The sequence below is a fragment of the Neofelis nebulosa genome, chromosome 13 (assembly GCF_028018385.1).
Source record: "Neofelis nebulosa isolate mNeoNeb1 chromosome 13, mNeoNeb1.pri, whole genome shotgun sequence".
Lineage (NCBI taxonomy): Eukaryota > Metazoa > Chordata > Mammalia > Carnivora > Felidae > Neofelis > Neofelis nebulosa.
Window position 1 is genome coordinate 86,519,670 of NC_080794.1, and position 18,744 is coordinate 86,538,413.

The 18,744-nt window shown below is 43.3% G+C and overlaps 1 protein-coding gene across 3 annotated transcripts in view; it reads right to left on the reverse strand.

Annotated features, from left to right (window-relative positions):
- Positions 1-16,681, reverse strand: part of ADAM12 (ADAM metallopeptidase domain 12) — a 351,526-nt gene extending 334,845 nt beyond the window's left edge. For 2 of the 3 annotated variants that reach the window (XR_009252729.1, XM_058698079.1), the window contains exon 1: positions 16,180-16,677. Coding sequence is in view for 2 of the 3 variants with exons in the window: in XM_058698079.1 (XP_058554062.1) it covers positions 16,180-16,267 (88 nt within the window). In the remaining variant the exon portion in view is untranslated. Of the gene's footprint in view, positions 1-16,179 lie in introns of all 3 variants that reach the window. The other variant, XM_058698080.1, reaches the window with a different exon arrangement.
- Between the last annotated feature and the right edge of the window lie 2,063 nt (positions 16,682-18,744).

The window sequence follows — 18,744 nt, forward strand, 5'->3', positions numbered from 1 at the left end:
TTAGCCCAGCAGGTGCTGAATGTTAGGCTCCGTGCCAGGGTCATCACAAGGGCCGGAATTAGCGTGTCAATTTCTTTATTGCCTATTTGGGCAGTATTTCCTGGGTATAATCTTCCTGTGCCACCTGCTAGCTGTATGACCTGGTGCAACTTGAACTTCCTGACCTTGGCTTTCATATCAGGAAAAGAGAGTGGTCAGAGTATCTCCTGCCCAGACCCATGGTGATACACGGAGGATGCGTATACGCTCTTGGCTCAGTGCTGGCACACAGAAGCTACAAACGCAAATACGCCTCTAAGAAATTCCTTAATTCTGTCTGTCTTCAAAGGTAGAGCAAGGACCCTCAGGAAACAGGACTGCTGTCCAGGTACGTAGGTAAAAGTGGTCCCATAATGTGTTAAACTAAGACCAAATGAACATATATATGTATATATATATTTTTTTTTTTGAAAATTCATTTGCTTCTTTGCAACTCAACGGAAAAGGTAGCCAGAACCAACAGTTTAAGATGCAGGAGATAAACAGTCTTGGCAGTGAGGGAAAACATGTCTTTCCATTTACTGATTTTTCTTCTACAAATTGGGGCAATACCGGCCACATTCAGTCTTAGGGTGGAACATTTTTGTCAGAGTCTGGAATGTTCCAAGTTGTAGTGACTAGAAACGCAAGGATGCAGGGCCTCTAACTGGCTGTACTACTGCGATCACATAGTCTAACTGGTAATTAGCACAAAAGTTAAGAGCTTATATATTACGCTTCACCCACAAAATGAGAAAGATTTCTATTTCTACAGAAACGCTACAAGCACCTGCCCAAGCACCTTGATAAGCGTTTTGTATTTTGCATTTATTTTCCTTGTAATTCTACTCTCAGTCCTCCTCCCCAACCCCCTTCTCCACACGCCAGTGGAAGGTGAGGGCTGGGAAAGTCATGCCCCTGACCTGGGTCCCTGACATCACTCATGCTTCCTCCAGCTCTGTTGCTGAGCCTGCAGCATGTCCCATGCAGTGGAGAAAGAAACGGGGATGATCGTTTTGTTTGCTCTAACCAAAATGATATCTGACATTATTAGGACACTCTCAGATGGTCCTCGTTAGCAAAGAGATGCCCCAGCCCAAGACCGGGAGAAACAAAGACTGAACCGGTGCGCCTGGGTGGCTCAGTGAGTTAAGCATCCAACTTGACTTCAGTTCAGGTCATGATCTCGTGTTCGTGGGTTTGAGCCCCCGTCGGACTCTGTGTTGATGGTGCAGAGCCTGCTTGGGATTCTGTCTCCCTCCATCTCTGCCCCTCCCTCACTTGCTCTCGCTCGCTCTCTCCCTCTCAAAATAAATAAACATAGGGGCACCTGGGTGGCTCAGTCTGACTTCTGCTCAGTCACAATCTTGTGGTTCACGAGTTCCAGTCTGGCATTGGGCTCTGTGCTGACAGCTCGGAGCCTGGAGCCTGCTTCGGATTCTGTGTCTCCCTCTCTCTCTCTCTGCCCCTCCCCACTCATGCTCTGTCTCTCTCTCAAAAAAATAAATAAATAAATAAATAAATAAATAAATAAATAAATAAATAAAAATAAACTTTACCAAAAAAAAACCAAAAAACTGAGCCATGAGATTTAAGACTGGAGAAAAAGAAACAGAAGCATCCTGCCCTCCCAAACCTCCGCTGCCCCTGTGTTGACCTCTGGGATTAACCTGCACACAAATCTTCCAACAGAAGGAGGGATGGGGGCGGGGGCCACAGAAGCTGAGCACTTTGTGCCTCCCAAGGCGTGACCCCAAACCTCCATCGCTGAACTGACAGTGGTACCCTGTGCCCCCCAATCTAAAAAAGAACTCAAGTCACAAAACTTTCGGCCCAACCTGCCCGTAATCCGATGCTCACAACAACCCAGCAAGGTAGGCTGTGTCCTGATTCTCCCTGGACAAATCGGGAAACTGAGGTTCGGAAAGATTCCCTAGTTTCCCCAGGTCACATGGCTGTAAAGAGGCCAAGCCAGACCTGTGCAGTCCAAGTCCCAGGTCTGGCATGGCCCCGGATACCTGTCAATGTCATCACTGCAGTGCGAGAACACACAGCACCCTCAACGCACTAACCCCGCATGCAAGTGACATCAGGGGAGGGAAGTTAAGATCTCTCTTTACCTGATGGCATTTATGCCCATAAGAGGAGCAGAAGCGTCTATTAGGGATTTTTTCATGCTATAAGACAGTTGTCTTGACTTGGCCTTTCAAACTCTGTCCTGTCTAGTCCCTCCTGCCACTCCTTTGAAACCACTTTCCTACTCTGTCACCAATGCTGTGGCCCTCAGCTGTGCTAAGAAAGAAGGTTGAAAAGCACTTTTTCAGGGTGGGCAGAGATGAGGAAAAAGAGAGACGCTGAGCCACGTGTCAGTGGGACAGGAAGTTTCAGGAGGACACCTACTGCCGCTGAGTAAACTATACGCTCCAAGGAACTGACTCTCCCTGCTAAGAAACCGGAAGTAAAACTTCATGAATTGAGTACACTAAATCCAAATTTTAGTGACAAACCAGGCATCTGATTTCTCGAGCTAAATCAGTAGAGAAGTCATTCTGCATGGGATCGTGTTCTTCATTGCAAGAGTTACAAAGACACACAGATGAACGTTCCAATCACCGGCTTACCCCATTATACGATCCGCTCTCGATATGAGAACTTTAAAGTATGGAACAAATTCAATATACGCTCCTGGACGGCTCACATGAATGGAATTCTGTTGACACCTCTTCTGGCAGAGGAGCGGCTTCTGGGAGTGTATTCCGGCCTTGTTTCCCAGCTGTTCGCATTCTGCCTCAGCCAGAGGGAGACGGGAACAGCTGACGGCTTCACCCCCAAAGCTCAGCCTGGCCCCATCATTAGCACATCTCACCCCTGCAGCTGCCAAGGCAAAGACTAACATGCCAGCAGGAAAGCAGCTGACTTGCTTTTCTGACCAAGCTTTGGAGTCTTGGAAGCTGAGAAGCAGGGCGCCAGGTGGGCTCAACTCATTTTCTGCACATCTGTAGGATCCGCTCGCTCTATGTGCCAGGAGGTGAGCAGCTGTGTCTGTTTTTCTCGCCATCATATCCCCAGTTCCTGGCACAAATCTGAGATCACTGTAGGCAAATAAATGTGATGACTAAGAAAACCAAAGACTCAACACTGGGGATTCCCAGTTCTGAAAGCATGGTGGACTGAGAAGATTCAGAGAGAAAACTTTCTCACTACAAACACAAAACTGTTAAATAAAATGTGGCATGTCTGCAGTATAGACATATCTAAACTGGAATGAAAGGAAAGGAAATTGTCAGGATCCATAAATTAAAAAAAAAAAAAGAATTAAAAAAGAATACCCAGAGCGTTCAAACACTGCCAATGCCATTGATGCCACAAAGACTCAGCAGATACAGGTCTTTAGTCTAGGACCTGTCAGGTTAAAGACAGGCAGTATGATTGCATACATAGGACATGGGGAACCAGAGGTGGGACTCCTGTGTAAAGCCAGGATCCTTCGGGACTGCTCTTCCCAAGTTCAAGGGCCTAGAAGAACTCTACCAAATGCCCTAGGGAAACTACAAAGTGGCACATCTACCCAGAGAACTCGTGAAGGTTCGGGGGTGTCCCAGGAAAAACCAAAACCTCAAGCCTTCACCTCATGGGTGTAAAAACCAAAAAGACAATCATCGTATGGTACACAATGCCCCAAATGAGAAATTAACATAAAAACTGAGCTCAGATGAGTGAAATCTTGAAATAGCCATCGTAAGTAAATAAACCAGTCCACTAGACCCTTCATAATCCCAGGTGCATTGGACTCTCATGGAAGCAATAGTCGTGGATGTGAAAGACTGAAAAGGAGCTCAAAATCTGAAATTGAAAGCCACTGGAAGAGATAACTCATGACAATACAGATTCAGCACCCTAGGAAACAGAAATAATAGAATAATCTAAAAGGGAAGATGGATAAATAAATACATGTATATATTTTGTACATTTTATAAACACACACACACACACCTAAAATCTCCACCTCTCCAAAACTTTTAAAGACACAGAATACACAGAAACCATAATAGCATAATAGAGATAATGAAAGGACATTATTGAGAAATTATCTGGCAGTTTAAAAAAAAAAACAAAATAAATCTATAAATGAAAAATTAAAGGCACTGGAAAATAAAAGTCAATCCATAGACAATTTCAACAGCAATATAGACATTGCTTGAAAGAGAACCGGGAAATGAACTTTAGGCCTGGAGACATCACCCGGAGTATAAAGCAGAGTGATAGAAACAAAGAAATTAAAAGCAGTATGACTGAATAATAAGGTCCCATTACATATACTAGAAGTCCAAAGAAGGTAATGGAGAAAATAGAGACAAGGCAGTAATTGAAGAGACAATGGTGAAGAATTTTTAATAATTGACTGGATTCAAGACACACATCAAGGGCAGATATACACAAATTAAAAATAAATCTGTATCAAAAATCCTGATCATAAAAACTACAGAACCACAACACAGACAACCAAACAAACAAAAAACCAAAGAACAATCTTAAGAGCAACCAGAGAAAACCTTAGTGCAAAGGAAAACAATCATTAAAGACTTCTCAACAGTAATAGAGACCAGGATACAATAGGTAATATCTGTTAAAGGACAATAACCATAACCTAGAATTCTATATGTAGCTAACATTCATGAAAAAGAGGGAAAAAAAACATTTTTCAGGCAAACACAGAGAATTTGTTACTCATGGATCTTCAATGAAACACTACTTTCATAAGAAGCAAACTAAATCTGGGAGGCAGAGGAACTCTTAACACTGGACTAATCAAAATAAGTCAGGACTATTAAAAAACAAACAGAAAGCCTACCACCACCCTATGACATTTTTTGATAGTGTGTTTCAATATAGTAGAATAAAATGCTAGGTAAAAACCATCCGTGGGAGAAGAGATGAAAGGCGTTAAGCATTCTTAGCCTGTAGTACTATGTGAGAAAAGGCTAGAGTTATTGACCACCTTTACACTTTGGTACCTGAGGTGCAAATGTTAAAAATTTAACAGTACTACTAAAATTGTGGAAATGGAATATATAACCTCTAAATTAATGGAACCGGACAGAAGTAGGTGTAAATAACCCTTCAGTCATATAATATGATACAGGAAAAGAAAAGTATCTAAAAATAGCGATAGTAAATAGAAAAAAAATGGAGGAAGAGTTCAAAATTATCAAAGCTACAATAAATGTAAATGGATAAAATTACTTGGTTAATAGGCAGCAATTACAAAATTTTAAAAATCCAGGCATATTTTGTTTATGATGGATACTTGTGAAATATAACATGGAAAATTTTAAAGTAAAGAAATAGGAAAAAATATACCAGAAAAATTTTAACCAAAAGAAAACTGATATAGTAATTTTCTCTTAGACAAATCTGAGGCTATACACAGTTGAATGGACCAAAAAAAACAAAAACAAAAACAAAAAACTAACCTCCAAAAGGAATAATGCAAAAATTAACAGAATTACAAGAAGAAAAAAAGAAAACTCATGATTCTATTGGAGTTTCTAAACCTTTCTTGAAAACAGAAATACTGGCAAAAAAAAAAAAACCCTATTTGTCATAGTATGACTTGACATCAGTTAATAAGCTTAACTTAATTGACATTTCTAGAACCCTATATCCAATACATTATTTTCAAACACATATGTAATTTTTCCAGAAATTAACCATGCATGAGCTCATAAAGAAAACTTCAAATGGATGAGAATCGATAGGACACAGATGACTTTTTCTGACACTAGTGTGATAAAATCAGATAAATAACAAAGAAACTACCATTCTTCAAGCATTTGGAAAGTAAAAGACAAACACGCCAATCAAAACATATGTCTAAATAACTTAGTAATTAAAAAAAAATCCAAAAAACCCCCATAATGCAAGTTATAGACCATTTTGGGTAGGATGATATCACAAAACTAAAAGCAAAATGTGTGCAACGGCAAATGCAGCAATCAGAAGGAAAATTTTACCCTTTGTGAATACAACAGAAGAGACAGATGACTGAAAGTGGAAGAGCTAATCTTTCACAGAACAGTGTAAGTTCCAAGAAAGTAGAAGAAAGGGATGCGAATTTAATGAAACGGAAAACAAAAATAAATCTATAAATGGAAAACACAACAAAGTTATTTAAGACGGAGAAAATGCGAATAGCACTTCATCCACTGAGGAGATTAAACTGTCAAATTTCTCGTAAAAAAAGCACCACACCCTGATATGAAGTGCCAACAACGTTCAAGGAAAAACTAACCTTGTACACTTAACCTCTCCTAGGAATTGAAAAAGAAGCAAGGAAGGGATGCTAATTCCCTTTCTAAGGCTAATGGCAAAGCTTTGAAATGAAAATTAAACATATTTACAGAAAGGAAAATTAGAGACTAAAGTTGGTTATGAACATTGCTCTATAGGGAGCTAAAGTCTTAAATAAAATATTAGTAAATAGAATCCAACACTGTATTTTAAAAATGCATCAAATCATAGAGGACTTATCCTAACCATTCAAGAATGGTTTAACAACATAAAATCTATTAATACAATGCATTACACTAACAATAGAGGAGAGGAGGGAGGAAAAATCAACAACACATAAACAAGTGATCAACAAATGCTGAGGAAAAGTTTGAATAAATTAAGCAACGATTTATATATGTTAAAAGGAAAATATTGTAGCAAACTAGCAGTATAGGGAAATGCACTTAACCTGATAAAATCGTATCTAATAAAAATTCACAATAAATATATTAATGGTAAAAAGCAGCTACAGTTACTTTCACTGAAGTTGAGAAAAAAAAAACCCAAGGACATTTGCAATCACCATGTTTGTTTATCATTGTAATGGGCAATGCTAGTCAATGAAAGAAGAAAAATAAAAGAGGTAGAATGCATAAGAACTGTAAAGAAAAAACAAAATTTACCATCATTTTCAGATAGTAGTTCTTTTAGAATTTTTATGAACTCAACTTACAAACTATTGGAATAAAAATCAAGCAAAGTCTCTGAATTCAAAACCAAAACACAAAAATCAGTAACATTAATTTATACTGAAAAGAAAACATCAATGGGAACTTTTCTGGTGAAGGGGGGAGGGGCAGAGAGAGAGGGAGAGAGAGAATCTTAAGCAGGCTCCACAACCAGTATGGCTCAATTTTACCACCTTGAGATCATGACCTAGGCCAAAAATCCAAAGTCAGATGATCAACCAATTTAAGCCACACAGGCAACCCATGAACTTTTTAAAAAGAAGTAATTCCACAAATAAAACAAGAATAGTCATAAGCTGGTATTTGTTGAAGCTAAATAATAGAATTAGACATACGTGTGTTCATTATACCGGTCTGTCTACTTTTGTATGTGTTTAACATTTTTCATATCAAAAAGCTAAAACCTAAAAATAAAAATAGGGATACCATTCAGAATAACAAATCTATTATGTACCTCAAAATATATCTCACAAAGATATGCAAGAGCTTTAAAGAGAAATTAATTAAAACTTACTGAATAACATTAAAAAACACATGAATGAAGAAATGACCACATTCATGAAGTGAAGCTTTGATGTCATGAGGTAGTCAATTCTCCCTCAAATTAAGCTGTAAGTCCCCATAGGGTATTTTGCAGAACTTATCAAGAAGGTTCTAAAGTTCATATGAAATATTAATGTTTCAAGAATAATCAAGATAATTTTAAAGTAGAGTAGGGAGAGGAGGAGGGGAAATTAATGTTTTCTGAGCACTTAGCAAGAGCTGTCCAAAGCACTTTCCATGTATTATCTCATTTACTCCTCTTCACACCCCTTCAAAAGTAGCACATGCTATTATTATCACCATTTCATAGAGGGAAAGACTGGGGGGAAAAACTGCAAAACTTGTGTGGGGTTTAGGGTGACCAATCTTCATGGTTTGCCCAGACCTAAGGGTTTCCTGCAACACAGGATTCTCAACGTGAAGACTGGGAAACTCCCGACAATACAGGATATTAACCACCTTTCCAAGGTCACAGGTCAGTAACTGGGTGACAGAACTGATATGTAAACAGTGGTAAGCTGACCTCTGTGTATGTCCTCTATACACTATATGCCAACGAACCTAAACACTTAGGACTGATTACAAAGTACAGAAAATTGAATCCAGGAGGATGCTGGAAATAGGATAAATAAATGTGCAACAGAACAAGGAACCCAGAAGCATATCTGTCTATACTTGGTATTTTACCAAAAGAGAGAAAGGATTCAGTAAATGTTAACTAGGATGATCGGTTATCTATATGGGAAAAAAACAGATGCTGGCTTCATACAATAAATAAAAAATAAAGTCCAGTTATACTAAAAGTGAACAGCAAAAAGTTAAAATTTAGAAGAACTTATTTTTAAATCTCTATAGGAGCTTAGTAAAGAGAAAAAGATTTACTGAACTCAACCTAGAAAAATGGGCAAATGATAAGAATAATTCAAAGAAGAAACACAGAAAACAATATAAAAAGCCTCTCAGAGTCTCTAGTAACCAGGAAATTGACAATTAAAATAATGAGATATTTCACCTCCAGCTTAGCAACGTTTAAAAGTCTGAAATTGCCAAGTATTTGCAAAACCATAGGTAACCAGAACTTTCTAACAAGTAAGCATCTAAACTGGTACAACCAATTTAGAAAGTGACAGAGCAAAACATAGGAAAGTGGAAAATGGCCATACTCTACTACTCAATTCATTTGTAATAGAGTCCCTAGAGCTCATACCTATATAAGGAGATAGGTACAAGTATCTTTGCACCATTGCAATATCAAGAACTGGGAAAAACAGATATTTGTCAACAGGAATGCACAATTTATGGCTCGTTCAATTAAAAGGAATGAAGCAAGCATATGTACCAACATGAGTAAATCTTTAAAATATTGATTTAAAAAAAGTTGCAGAAGCCTGTTGTATATAGTTGGGTACCGTTTATGTGATGTTTCTATATATATATATATATTTGAAATATATATATATATATAATATTTGAAATATACATATATATATATTTCAGAGTAGCAGTTGTTCCTGCAGAAGAAGGAAGAAGTGGATGGGTAGGGAGAACAGGGGACTGATATAAATAGATCTTGAACATTTTACATCTTTAAATTTTCAAAATTCTGAAGCACATATAGTAAAACCTGTTGGGATGAGCACTGGGTGTTGTATGGAAACGAATTTGACAATAAATTATATTTAATATAAAAAATTAATAAAATAAAATAAATGAGAAAAACCCTGGTTGATAAGAATATGGGTGTATAACTTATTCTGGATCCTTTTCTCAACTTTTGAAATATTTTACATTTTATAAGCGAATGGATGGTGGGGAGGAAAAGTCTTTTTCAATCATCTTTTTCATGGTCACAACTTATACTGAAATTGGCTGAAAAAATGATTTCAGTTTAGAAATTTTACTTAGTAGGTCACACTTCTGGAATGCATCTATCCCATCAACCTGAGTACAGTTGCACTTTAAGATATAACACAGACTCTAAATTCTAATGCAGGATAGGCTCTCGCGAACACTACCAAAAAATCCAGGATTTAGAATCAAAAACAAAAAGGCAGAACCAGGTTCTCAGAGACTATTCAGATTCATGTGAACACAGAGTTCATGAGAAATGCTTAAATCCTATTCTGGCTTTAATTACAAACATAGCAAAACAGAAAACAAGGAATCTATTGGTCAAACTACAAGCCAGTGCTCACCGTACCCTGCTGAGCAACCTCAGTAGTTCTAAGAATGGATCCTCCGAATGGATGGGGAAAGGCAAAGCTTCCAGGAGCAGGTGAATGGATGGAAGGTCCAGAGTTGGTCTAATGAGACTGCCCAATTTTTTAAGTAGTTGTCTAGAGCCTGAACTCTTAACGTAGCCTTGGGAGGACATAAAAGCTGAAAAGATGAAAGATATCAATATGACGCTGAATTATTCAGGTTCTCCATTCCATCATCTGTCAGCTGGAGGCCAGGCATACTGGACGTTAAACAAAGCACAAGGATGCAGAGTGAAAAATGAGCTGGAGGAACTATGAAGATTGAGATGGCAGCCTGTTGGAGAGCATGACGTTTGATCCAGTTCAAATAAAGTTGATTTGAACTGCATTACCATTCTGCTTAAAACTAAGCTAAATTGCAATCTCATTGCTATAGATGTTATTATTCCAAAGACAGAGTACATAGACTACCAAACGTTCGCCAGGGCTAGGGGAAGACCTCGTCTCCATCACGACACAGCCTAGAGACTGCCCTTGCACCCGCTACTTCGGAAGCCACGGTCTCCTTCTCTGCTGAGTGAGGGTAGCAGCAGGAACGACTGAGAGATTCTCACACGAGAAGGGTATGAGATGGGACATGCAAAGATCTTAGAACTGCTCCCGGCACCAAAGCCCTCAATAAATGCCTTTTTAGGCAACTACGTGCTGGTATAAAAACTTCTGGTTTAATAAAATACTACACAAACACAGAAAGACATAGCTGCTAAAAATGCACAGTAACGATTTCTTGAAACGTTCGGTCCAGATTATATCAACTGCACTTTCTCAATCCCAGGGAGCTGATAATTGAAGAATTGTACATACTACAGAGTTGTCTAATACAGCTCCCAGTGGGGACACGGCTAAAGGGCTACAGGGCTGGCCATGTGGTACGGAAGAAACATCTGAAAATGTTTCTCATACCTGTCTTTGTAAATCATAGACGCTGCAGGAACAGTTCGGCTTAAAAAGGCTTCTGGAATGCAAAACAAAAAATTTGTTTGGCAGTTGTAATGAGTTCATTACAGCATCATCTACACCCAGAAGAAATATGTTTAGCATCTTTACATGATGCAGTTGCATTGCTTGAAAAAAAAAAAAAAATCTTCAGTTTCCACAGCTGTAACATCTACCTAATTAGGTATATACTGACTTCAAGCATTTGTAGACTTTAAAAAGAAAGTTTTAAAACATTTAAAAATGGATGTAATTTTTGTTTCCACAAGGAAGGAACAGAAAGAGCCAAATGACAGTTAAGAGAAAGAAAGCATGTCTATATGTAGGGTGCGGTAACAGAAGCCATGGGTGGACTTCTGGATGTACATAGCAGACCCACAGGTGTTTATCTGCACTCTCTCCAAAACCCCACAATAAGGAATAATAACACCAGTAATTTAAAAAAAAAACAATGCATTGGAGACAACAGGTAAGAGAGAGCAACAAAGCTTTGGAAGATGGAAGAGGATAGATGAGTGGTTCCCTACTTGTCAGAGAAGAGAAAGTGGGAAGCCTGCTGCTTAAAGAGGAGGGAAGCCGCTGAGAAGGTGAGATGGATGAGAAAAACCTGTACGTGCTTGGGAACAGGAGTCATGGGCACCTCTAACAGCCAATATAGGCTGGGCTGAAATACTGTCCAAGGAAAGAGCCCCAGATCCCTTGAGAAGCCGCCATGGGGAAGGGATGATCCCTTCCTCTCTGATAGATGAGGAGATGTATCTTCTGGAGACACCGAAGCAGGGAAGTTCTGTGCTCAATGACCCCAGGCATAGCTGAGGGAGGGAGGGGAAGCAAGGTGTCAAACTGAAAACAAAAGAGTTAAAAAAAAAAAAAAGCAAATCACACTTAAACACCTTAACCCTATTCCCCTTGCTCAGTTCACAGACCCTCTAATCAGGCTTCAATCTCCTCAACAGGAGGGTGCATGGTTCTCCTTTGGAGAAACGGACCAGCCTGAGAAAGAAGCATAGTCAGGGATGTATGAAGGTCCCTGCAATAAAGTTGTGCTTTGGAAGCATGCAGAACTGTCAATCAGCCTCTTAGTGTCTCATTATGAAATGGAAACAACCAAAACTCAGACATTTGAAGAAAGTCAGAGACTATAACAAATGGGGGGTGGGGAAGAATCTCAGAGCTAATGAGGAGAATGAAGTGAGCAAAAGAATGCTCAAAAAATAAAAATTAATACACTCCAAGAGTTTGCCGAAATCTTACATATTTTACAAAATAAAAAGGGACAGAGCACGAAATAACTTGAATAGCGAGGTAAAGAAACTCTCCCAGAAAGCAGGACACAAATGCAGAGATGAAAAATAAATAACAAAATTACAGAATGTTTTTGGGAGGTTGGGAGAGCCAGCTGATAGCAGTGTCATTAAAAGCACGACAAAAACCAGTGATGAAGAAAATAATTGAAGAACACAAGGAAGTCAACTAGAATTTTATAGCTTGAGTGTTCAAACTGAAAGGGTATACAGAGTCCCCAGCACAATTGCTGATAAGAACTCAGTTAAAGCAAGTCACCATGAAATGTAATAATACTAGGGATAAAAACGATGGTAATAGGTTCCAGGAAAAAAAAAAAAGCCTACATTTAAAGGATCGACAGAGTGCCATCAAGTTCTCAAGCAGCAATGGGCATACAGACAATTAAGATCTGTCTTGTAAAATACCGAGGAAAGAGGATTTTCATCTTGGAATTTTATACCTAAACCAACTAGCAGTCAAGGATGGAATATACGTACATCTTTGTACACAAGGTACGGCAGGCACACATTTCAACCTTCTTTCTTATTCACATGTTTGCGATACCAGTGTGTACAGATAAAAATACGTACTTACCTATTTTCCCAGGCAGTTAGCCATGGCCCTGTGTCCTACATCGACAAAGAGAAAATCTGCTATGAAGGTGTCCGAAAGTATCCTTATTCTCCTGATAAAAGAGACTTGGCTGGCTCTGCTTTTTCCCTCTTCTGCCCTATCACTGCCTAGAATTCAGATATAATGCTAAGAGATAGAGCAGCTATCATGAGACCATGAAGCAGGGAATGCAAAAAATCAACATGTAAGGATGCCAGTGACAAACAAAAGTAAAAGCTTGGGTCCCTGGTAGTCTCGCAGACCCACTGTGCCAGCTACTACACCGCTTACTTCAAAAGTGTGTATCATATAAAGAAAAAAAAAAACTAAAGAAAAAAAATTCTGTAGTCAGGTTTTCCATTATTTCATGCCGAAAATATTCCTAACGAGTTATCAAATGGTTTTGCCTCCCACACACCCTTCCTCAGAAAGTTACTGGAAGGTGTGCTCCACAAAAATAAGGAATAGATTAAGAAAGACAAAGTTATGGTGCTCATTAAACAGGTGATCCAACAGAGGAAGGGTGCAGAAAGAAATGAAAGTATCTTAGTACTACGGGTAGTCTTGAGACACCAGCCGCACTGTATGCTTAAAAGTAACCAGTTCATATTGGAACAAAAGAATAAAGGGCTCCAGGAGAGAGAACATCAAATAAAAATAAAGGATGGATAGAGCACCTGTACCATCTTGTTGCAGGAAATTTAATAGTTCTTCCAGAAAGTTTGGGAGGTAGAGATTGGTACACCAGAAATAAAGCAAAAGAACAGGTTTGGTTGTTTTGTTTTGTTTTGGTTTGGTTTTTTTCAAAAAAGCAATTATTAACTCTAGGAAAAACAAAAAGTTGCAAGAGGTATGAAATGCAGTCATAGGACACCGCGTGGCTCAACTGTGAACAGTATTTGCAAAACCTTCAGAGTGCAAACACTGAATTTTGTTTTTAAAAAAAATTACGGCAACACTATACTGGAACGTTGGAAAGAAGGGATGCCAGTGTGGCTGGAGTAGAATGAGTAAGGGGGGAATGGGGGTATGGTAAGAAAGGATATCATAGAGGAAAACAGGGATTAGGTTATCCAGAGGTTTGAATTTTCTTTGCTAAGAGCTGTAGAAAGCCACTGGAGAGTTTTAAACAGGAAACCAGCCTGATCCAACTCATGATTGAAAATGATGACTTTGGCTGTAGCACTGGGAAGAATACACTGTGCAGGGGCAGGAAGGAGAGCCAGCAGACCCGTCAGGAGGCTACTCTAGCAGGGATAAGAGGCTCCTGCAGAAGACAGAGAAGAAGAAAAGGAGGGCTGGGTTCCGGAAAGCACACCTAGGAAGCGAGGGCAGAGGGTAGATGGAAATATATGTTGGAGGTTGGTGGATTTTAGGGAGAGGGATGGCTTTCTATGTGTTAGTGTGAGACATCTGGGAAAGGCAGAAGGTGTTATCACTGAGTCTGGAAGAGTGGGGGACGAATGGATTCAGGAGTAGGGGGTCTGGGGTCTAGGGTTCTGTGTTGGACGTGTTGGGGGCTAAGATGCCACTAAAGAGCACCCAACAGGCAACTCTTCTGGGGCATGGGGTCCACACACAGGGAGACAACCCCCAGGATATACTCTGCCTTCAACAAGCAGTAATTTCTCCTTTTCTCTTGCCAACGCAAATGAATGTTTTATTACATGCTTGGATTTTTAAGCAACCTCAGTGCTATGATTTGGGGCACGGATTGATTTAAGAATTGATACTGAGAATCCAAAGATAAACAAGCAGTGAAACCTGGGATATCACAACATATAACCCATTCAAAATGTTTAGGTCTAACTGGTTTTCTATCTGAGTCATCTCTATCCCAAGGAAAAATCCCGTATTTCTCTCTAACAAGGCGGCCGTCACAAAATAATAAAAGTCCCCCATTTCGTGAAATAATTTCCCATTATTACTTGATTTAGTAAACATTGTCTTCTAAAAAAATGTAATATTATCCACGCTCAGTGGATTTCTGTCTACGCGCATAGAGCATATGCAAGTTAAAGACCACCTCGGGCACACTTTGAGATTCTGTAGGAGTTTTAAAAAGTTCTTTCCCAATAAACATTCAAAGGGACCAATTTGTACAAAAGTCTTTCAAAAACCCTTTTGACTACCATGATTTTGATCTGCAGGTCATAGAGCCCCTTAAACAGTAGGCAGAATTCTGCCTTGGCTTCCACACTGCTTTGTGCAAGCCTTCGATTTAATCATTACTTCCCAGATTGGTCTTCATTACTGTGTGGATTTTAACGAGAGCTGGGTTTTAGCCACATTATAGTAGACGTGGAGGGGGTGGAGGATAGCAGTGGCAACTGCAAAATAAAACGTACCATAAAGTGGTAACGGCTCATGATTGAGGCCAGTTGTTGAAAGATAAATGCCTGTTACAGTAGAGAACCATAGACACTGAGAGTTGGAGGCCAAGGCAAGTCTTTCATTGGTAGGCCGACAGCGCCTCTAGCGGCAGAAAGACCGCGGTGGCGGCGTCCAGGGGAAGCTTCCGAATTTGTAACAAGGCACCTGCTGGGTGAGCCCTCATTAGGCAAAAACAAAGGACTCACAGGTGCCCGGCGTTAAGGGGATGCGACTCGAGGACACGCAGGCCTATGAAACAGCCATAATGCCTACGTCTCGGTTTAACTTCGAAGTGAGTTGTCACTTTACACAGGTTGATTGAAGGATTATTTACAGCCCAGAAAGTCACGGAGTGGCGGGAGGAGGAAACATTCTGCTAAAGTTTGGCCGCCGCCAACAACTAAGGGAGCGATCCGGAATAAAAAAGAAGGAAAGGAAACTACAGAAGTAGGTGAAGAGGCAAAAAAAAAAAAGAACGCTATGGCACGCAGCACACCTGCGGAGAAGGGAATGGCTCACCTGTGTGGTTACTGCGCATCCCCCAAGTTTAGGGGGGCAGGGCTGGAAAGGAACAATCCCCCCAAGTTTAGGGGGGGCAGGGCTGGAAAGGAAACTTCACGGAGGGTTGACCCAGAACCTGGGGAGGGTGGGGAGTGGATTCGGTAAAGGGAGAGGGTCCGTAAGAGGACGCGACGCATGTACATCATCCCCAGCGACACGTGTAACTGTCAAGACCCACACCTTGGCAAATGACACCCGAAAGGGGAGGGAGGGGAGCGGGGAGCGGCCCCGAGGCTGTGCCGTCCGGGCTACGCGCTGGCGTCTTCCGGGCCCCGAGCCAAGTGCTCCCTCTCCCCTCCCCCCCGCCCCAACCTCCCGGGAATTGGCACCTCGGGCGGCGCGGGGGGGTGGGGTCCCCTCCGCGCCGGGAGCCGGAGCCCCGGGGCTCTGCACAAACGCCCCCGCGCGCCGCCCGGCCGCCAGGCGTCCCCCCCCCCACCCCGAACCCCGGTGCCGCGCGAGGTACCCTCCGGGGGCGGGGGCGATCCCCAGCCCGCGGAGGGGAGCGGAGGGCGGGAGAGGAGGGCCGGGGCCCGGCAGGGGGCCGCCCGGGCTCGGCGACTTACCTCGGGCCGCGGGGGGCGCCAGCAGAGCCCCGGCCAGGGCGAGCAGGAGGGCGCGGGCGGGGGGCGCGGGCGGCGGGCGCGCTGCCATGGTCGCCGGCCTTCGGTGCAGCAGCTCTCGGGGCCCGGCGGCGAGCGCTGCACCATCCCACGCGGGCGCCGAGCGGGGACCCGGGCGGCGCGACCCGAGGGACTTCCTGCCGCCGGGAGTCAGCGCCGGAGCCCTCGCGCAGCGCCCGCGCCGCCGAGGAGCCGGTCTAGGCTTTCATTTTTTTTTTTTTTTTTCCTGAAAGTTTTGCCCCCCCCACCCTCGGTGTGTGCGTGTGTGCGCGCGCGCGCGCTGCGCTGGCACGAGCCAGCCTTGACCGTTGCAGTGAGTGAGCAAACTGTCCGAGTTGGCCCGGGGACGAGGAAGGTCGTTAGGGAGAGGAGGCCGGCCTGTGAAATGGACCCGTGGCCAACAGTCACCGTTCTCATTACCTCGGAACAAATTATCGTCTCCCCCGCACCCCCGCCCGCCGGCGGCGTCCCGCGGGTCCTAGAGACCGCTCAGCGCCCCCCCCCCCCCATCCCACGCCGGGGTCCCGCCCAGAGCCCGCGCTCGCCCACCCCCGGGGGCGGCTCGGGGCCCGGCGCCTCGCGGGCCGCGCGCCCGGGCGGCACAGACGTGGCTCGGTGGCGGCGCGGGCGCCCGGAGCGCACACGTCCCCGCCCCGGGATGATGTGGCCGCGGGGCCCCGGGCGCCCGGCTGCCAAGAGCACACGCGGCTGCACGGTCCAGCTTTCCAGTCTGAGGCTGGAAATGATGACTCCGCCGCTCGCTTCCCGGCTCGCCGGGAACCCGCGGACCGCCGGTAGCAGGTCTGAAAGGCTGTCTGTCCCGCGCCCGGACGGGCGTCCCCCGGGCCTGTCCCCTAGGCCCCCACGCGGACACCTCGTGCCTGGGAAAATCATCTCGGACTCGCGGGCGCGCCACGTCTGGGCAAACAGTATTACGCTTTGGGTGTATCGCTTTAGGTTTACGTTGATAGAGGTTGGCTCCCGTGTCTTTTCCTACGGCATGGACCCAGAAAAGGGTGCACTGTGTCGTCTCCCAAACTTTCCTGGGCGTGAGAAGCCTCTGGGTTTGTCTCTTAGAAATGCAGATTCCCTGGCGCCCTTCCACGCCTTTGGCACTAGACTCTCTGGGCCGCAGGAGAGCGCCTGGGGCCCGCGTGCCAAACACCGGTTTGGTCAAGGGACGGCCTTACCTTGGGTCCTGGTTCTTGGCGGCCTCACCCCTTCCACCAGACAGACGCACAGAGCCTTGATGTCCCTTTTGGTGACCCGGCGTGTTGCCCTCTCAGAGAGGGTGGGGATCCACCTGCAGTGAGCTACACTCGCTGAAGGAGACGGGTGTAGCAACGATGGTTGCCACCGCTAGGAGAATTCTGTCCTGTGACTCCCCACCAGTGCCTGACAGTGTCCCCGTCCCAAGAGGCCTGTGGCTCATGTTGGAGGAAACTCCCTTTACCCTCTTTTGCTACGGGGAAAAGAGGGTGAAGGGAGTCTCGCAGTGTTCTCCAGAACCAGGTCAACCCTCTCAACAAAGTACAGGCCTTTTTTAAAAAAACTGAAAGGGAGCGGCAAGGGCCCCTTCTCTGCCCCCGGGGAATGGCCCCACGCTCCACCTGGAAACAAGGCCCCTGTGGAAGCCCCAGTTTAAATCCAGCTCCGCAGAACCTCTCTGTTCATTCATTCGCTCAAAAAGCAATTGGCAATGCTGTGTTAGGGACCTGGGGAGCCAAACTAGTGAGAAATGCCTTTTGCCTTCAGAGACTTTTCTGACTGGTAGGACAAACGGATAACTCGGGACTACTGAACAGTGTTGATTGGTTACTTAACCTGTTTTAATCATCACTGGGTTGTTTGTGAACTACGACGTTATTTACAGATGCACTTGATGTGATCACAGTATTGTGCTAAAGTAATGCGGCCATTCAATTTAAAGTCCCGAATCTATGGAGGAGGAAACTGTCGTGTATAAAGGTTAAGTGACTTCCGCATGGTCACAGGGCAAGAGGTGGGTCAGAGCCCACACCAGATCTGTTTGCGAATACAGCCTGTGGCTTTAACTCTGACTCCTAAGCTTTGGGTTCAGCACCTGTTAAGTGAGAGTAAAGCACAAATCTCCCAGGTGGTAGTGAGCACTAAATACGCTAGGAACAGTGCTTCCCTAACCCATGGGATTCCTGGTGTTTGTTAAGATTTCAAATCCCCTGGTATTTGCACTGGACATTGTTATTTGGAAGGTCTGGGAAGTTTTCTCAAGTACTCAAGTGGTTCTGAGTTCCCAGAACTTTCAGAAAACGCTGTGTAAGAGAATTAAAAATTGAGTCCTTTGAAGTTAGTGGGGCAGCCTAGTTTTAGGATGAGTCTAGCTGCTGGCCTCGAATCTTTGGGCAAATTTTTTATTCATAATGGACCTCATCTGTGCTCTGCACTGGGCTAGGGGCTTTTTTCTCTTCTCATGATTCATTTCTTTTTTGTTCTTTTATATTCAGCTGTTACTCTTAACTGTAGAAATCC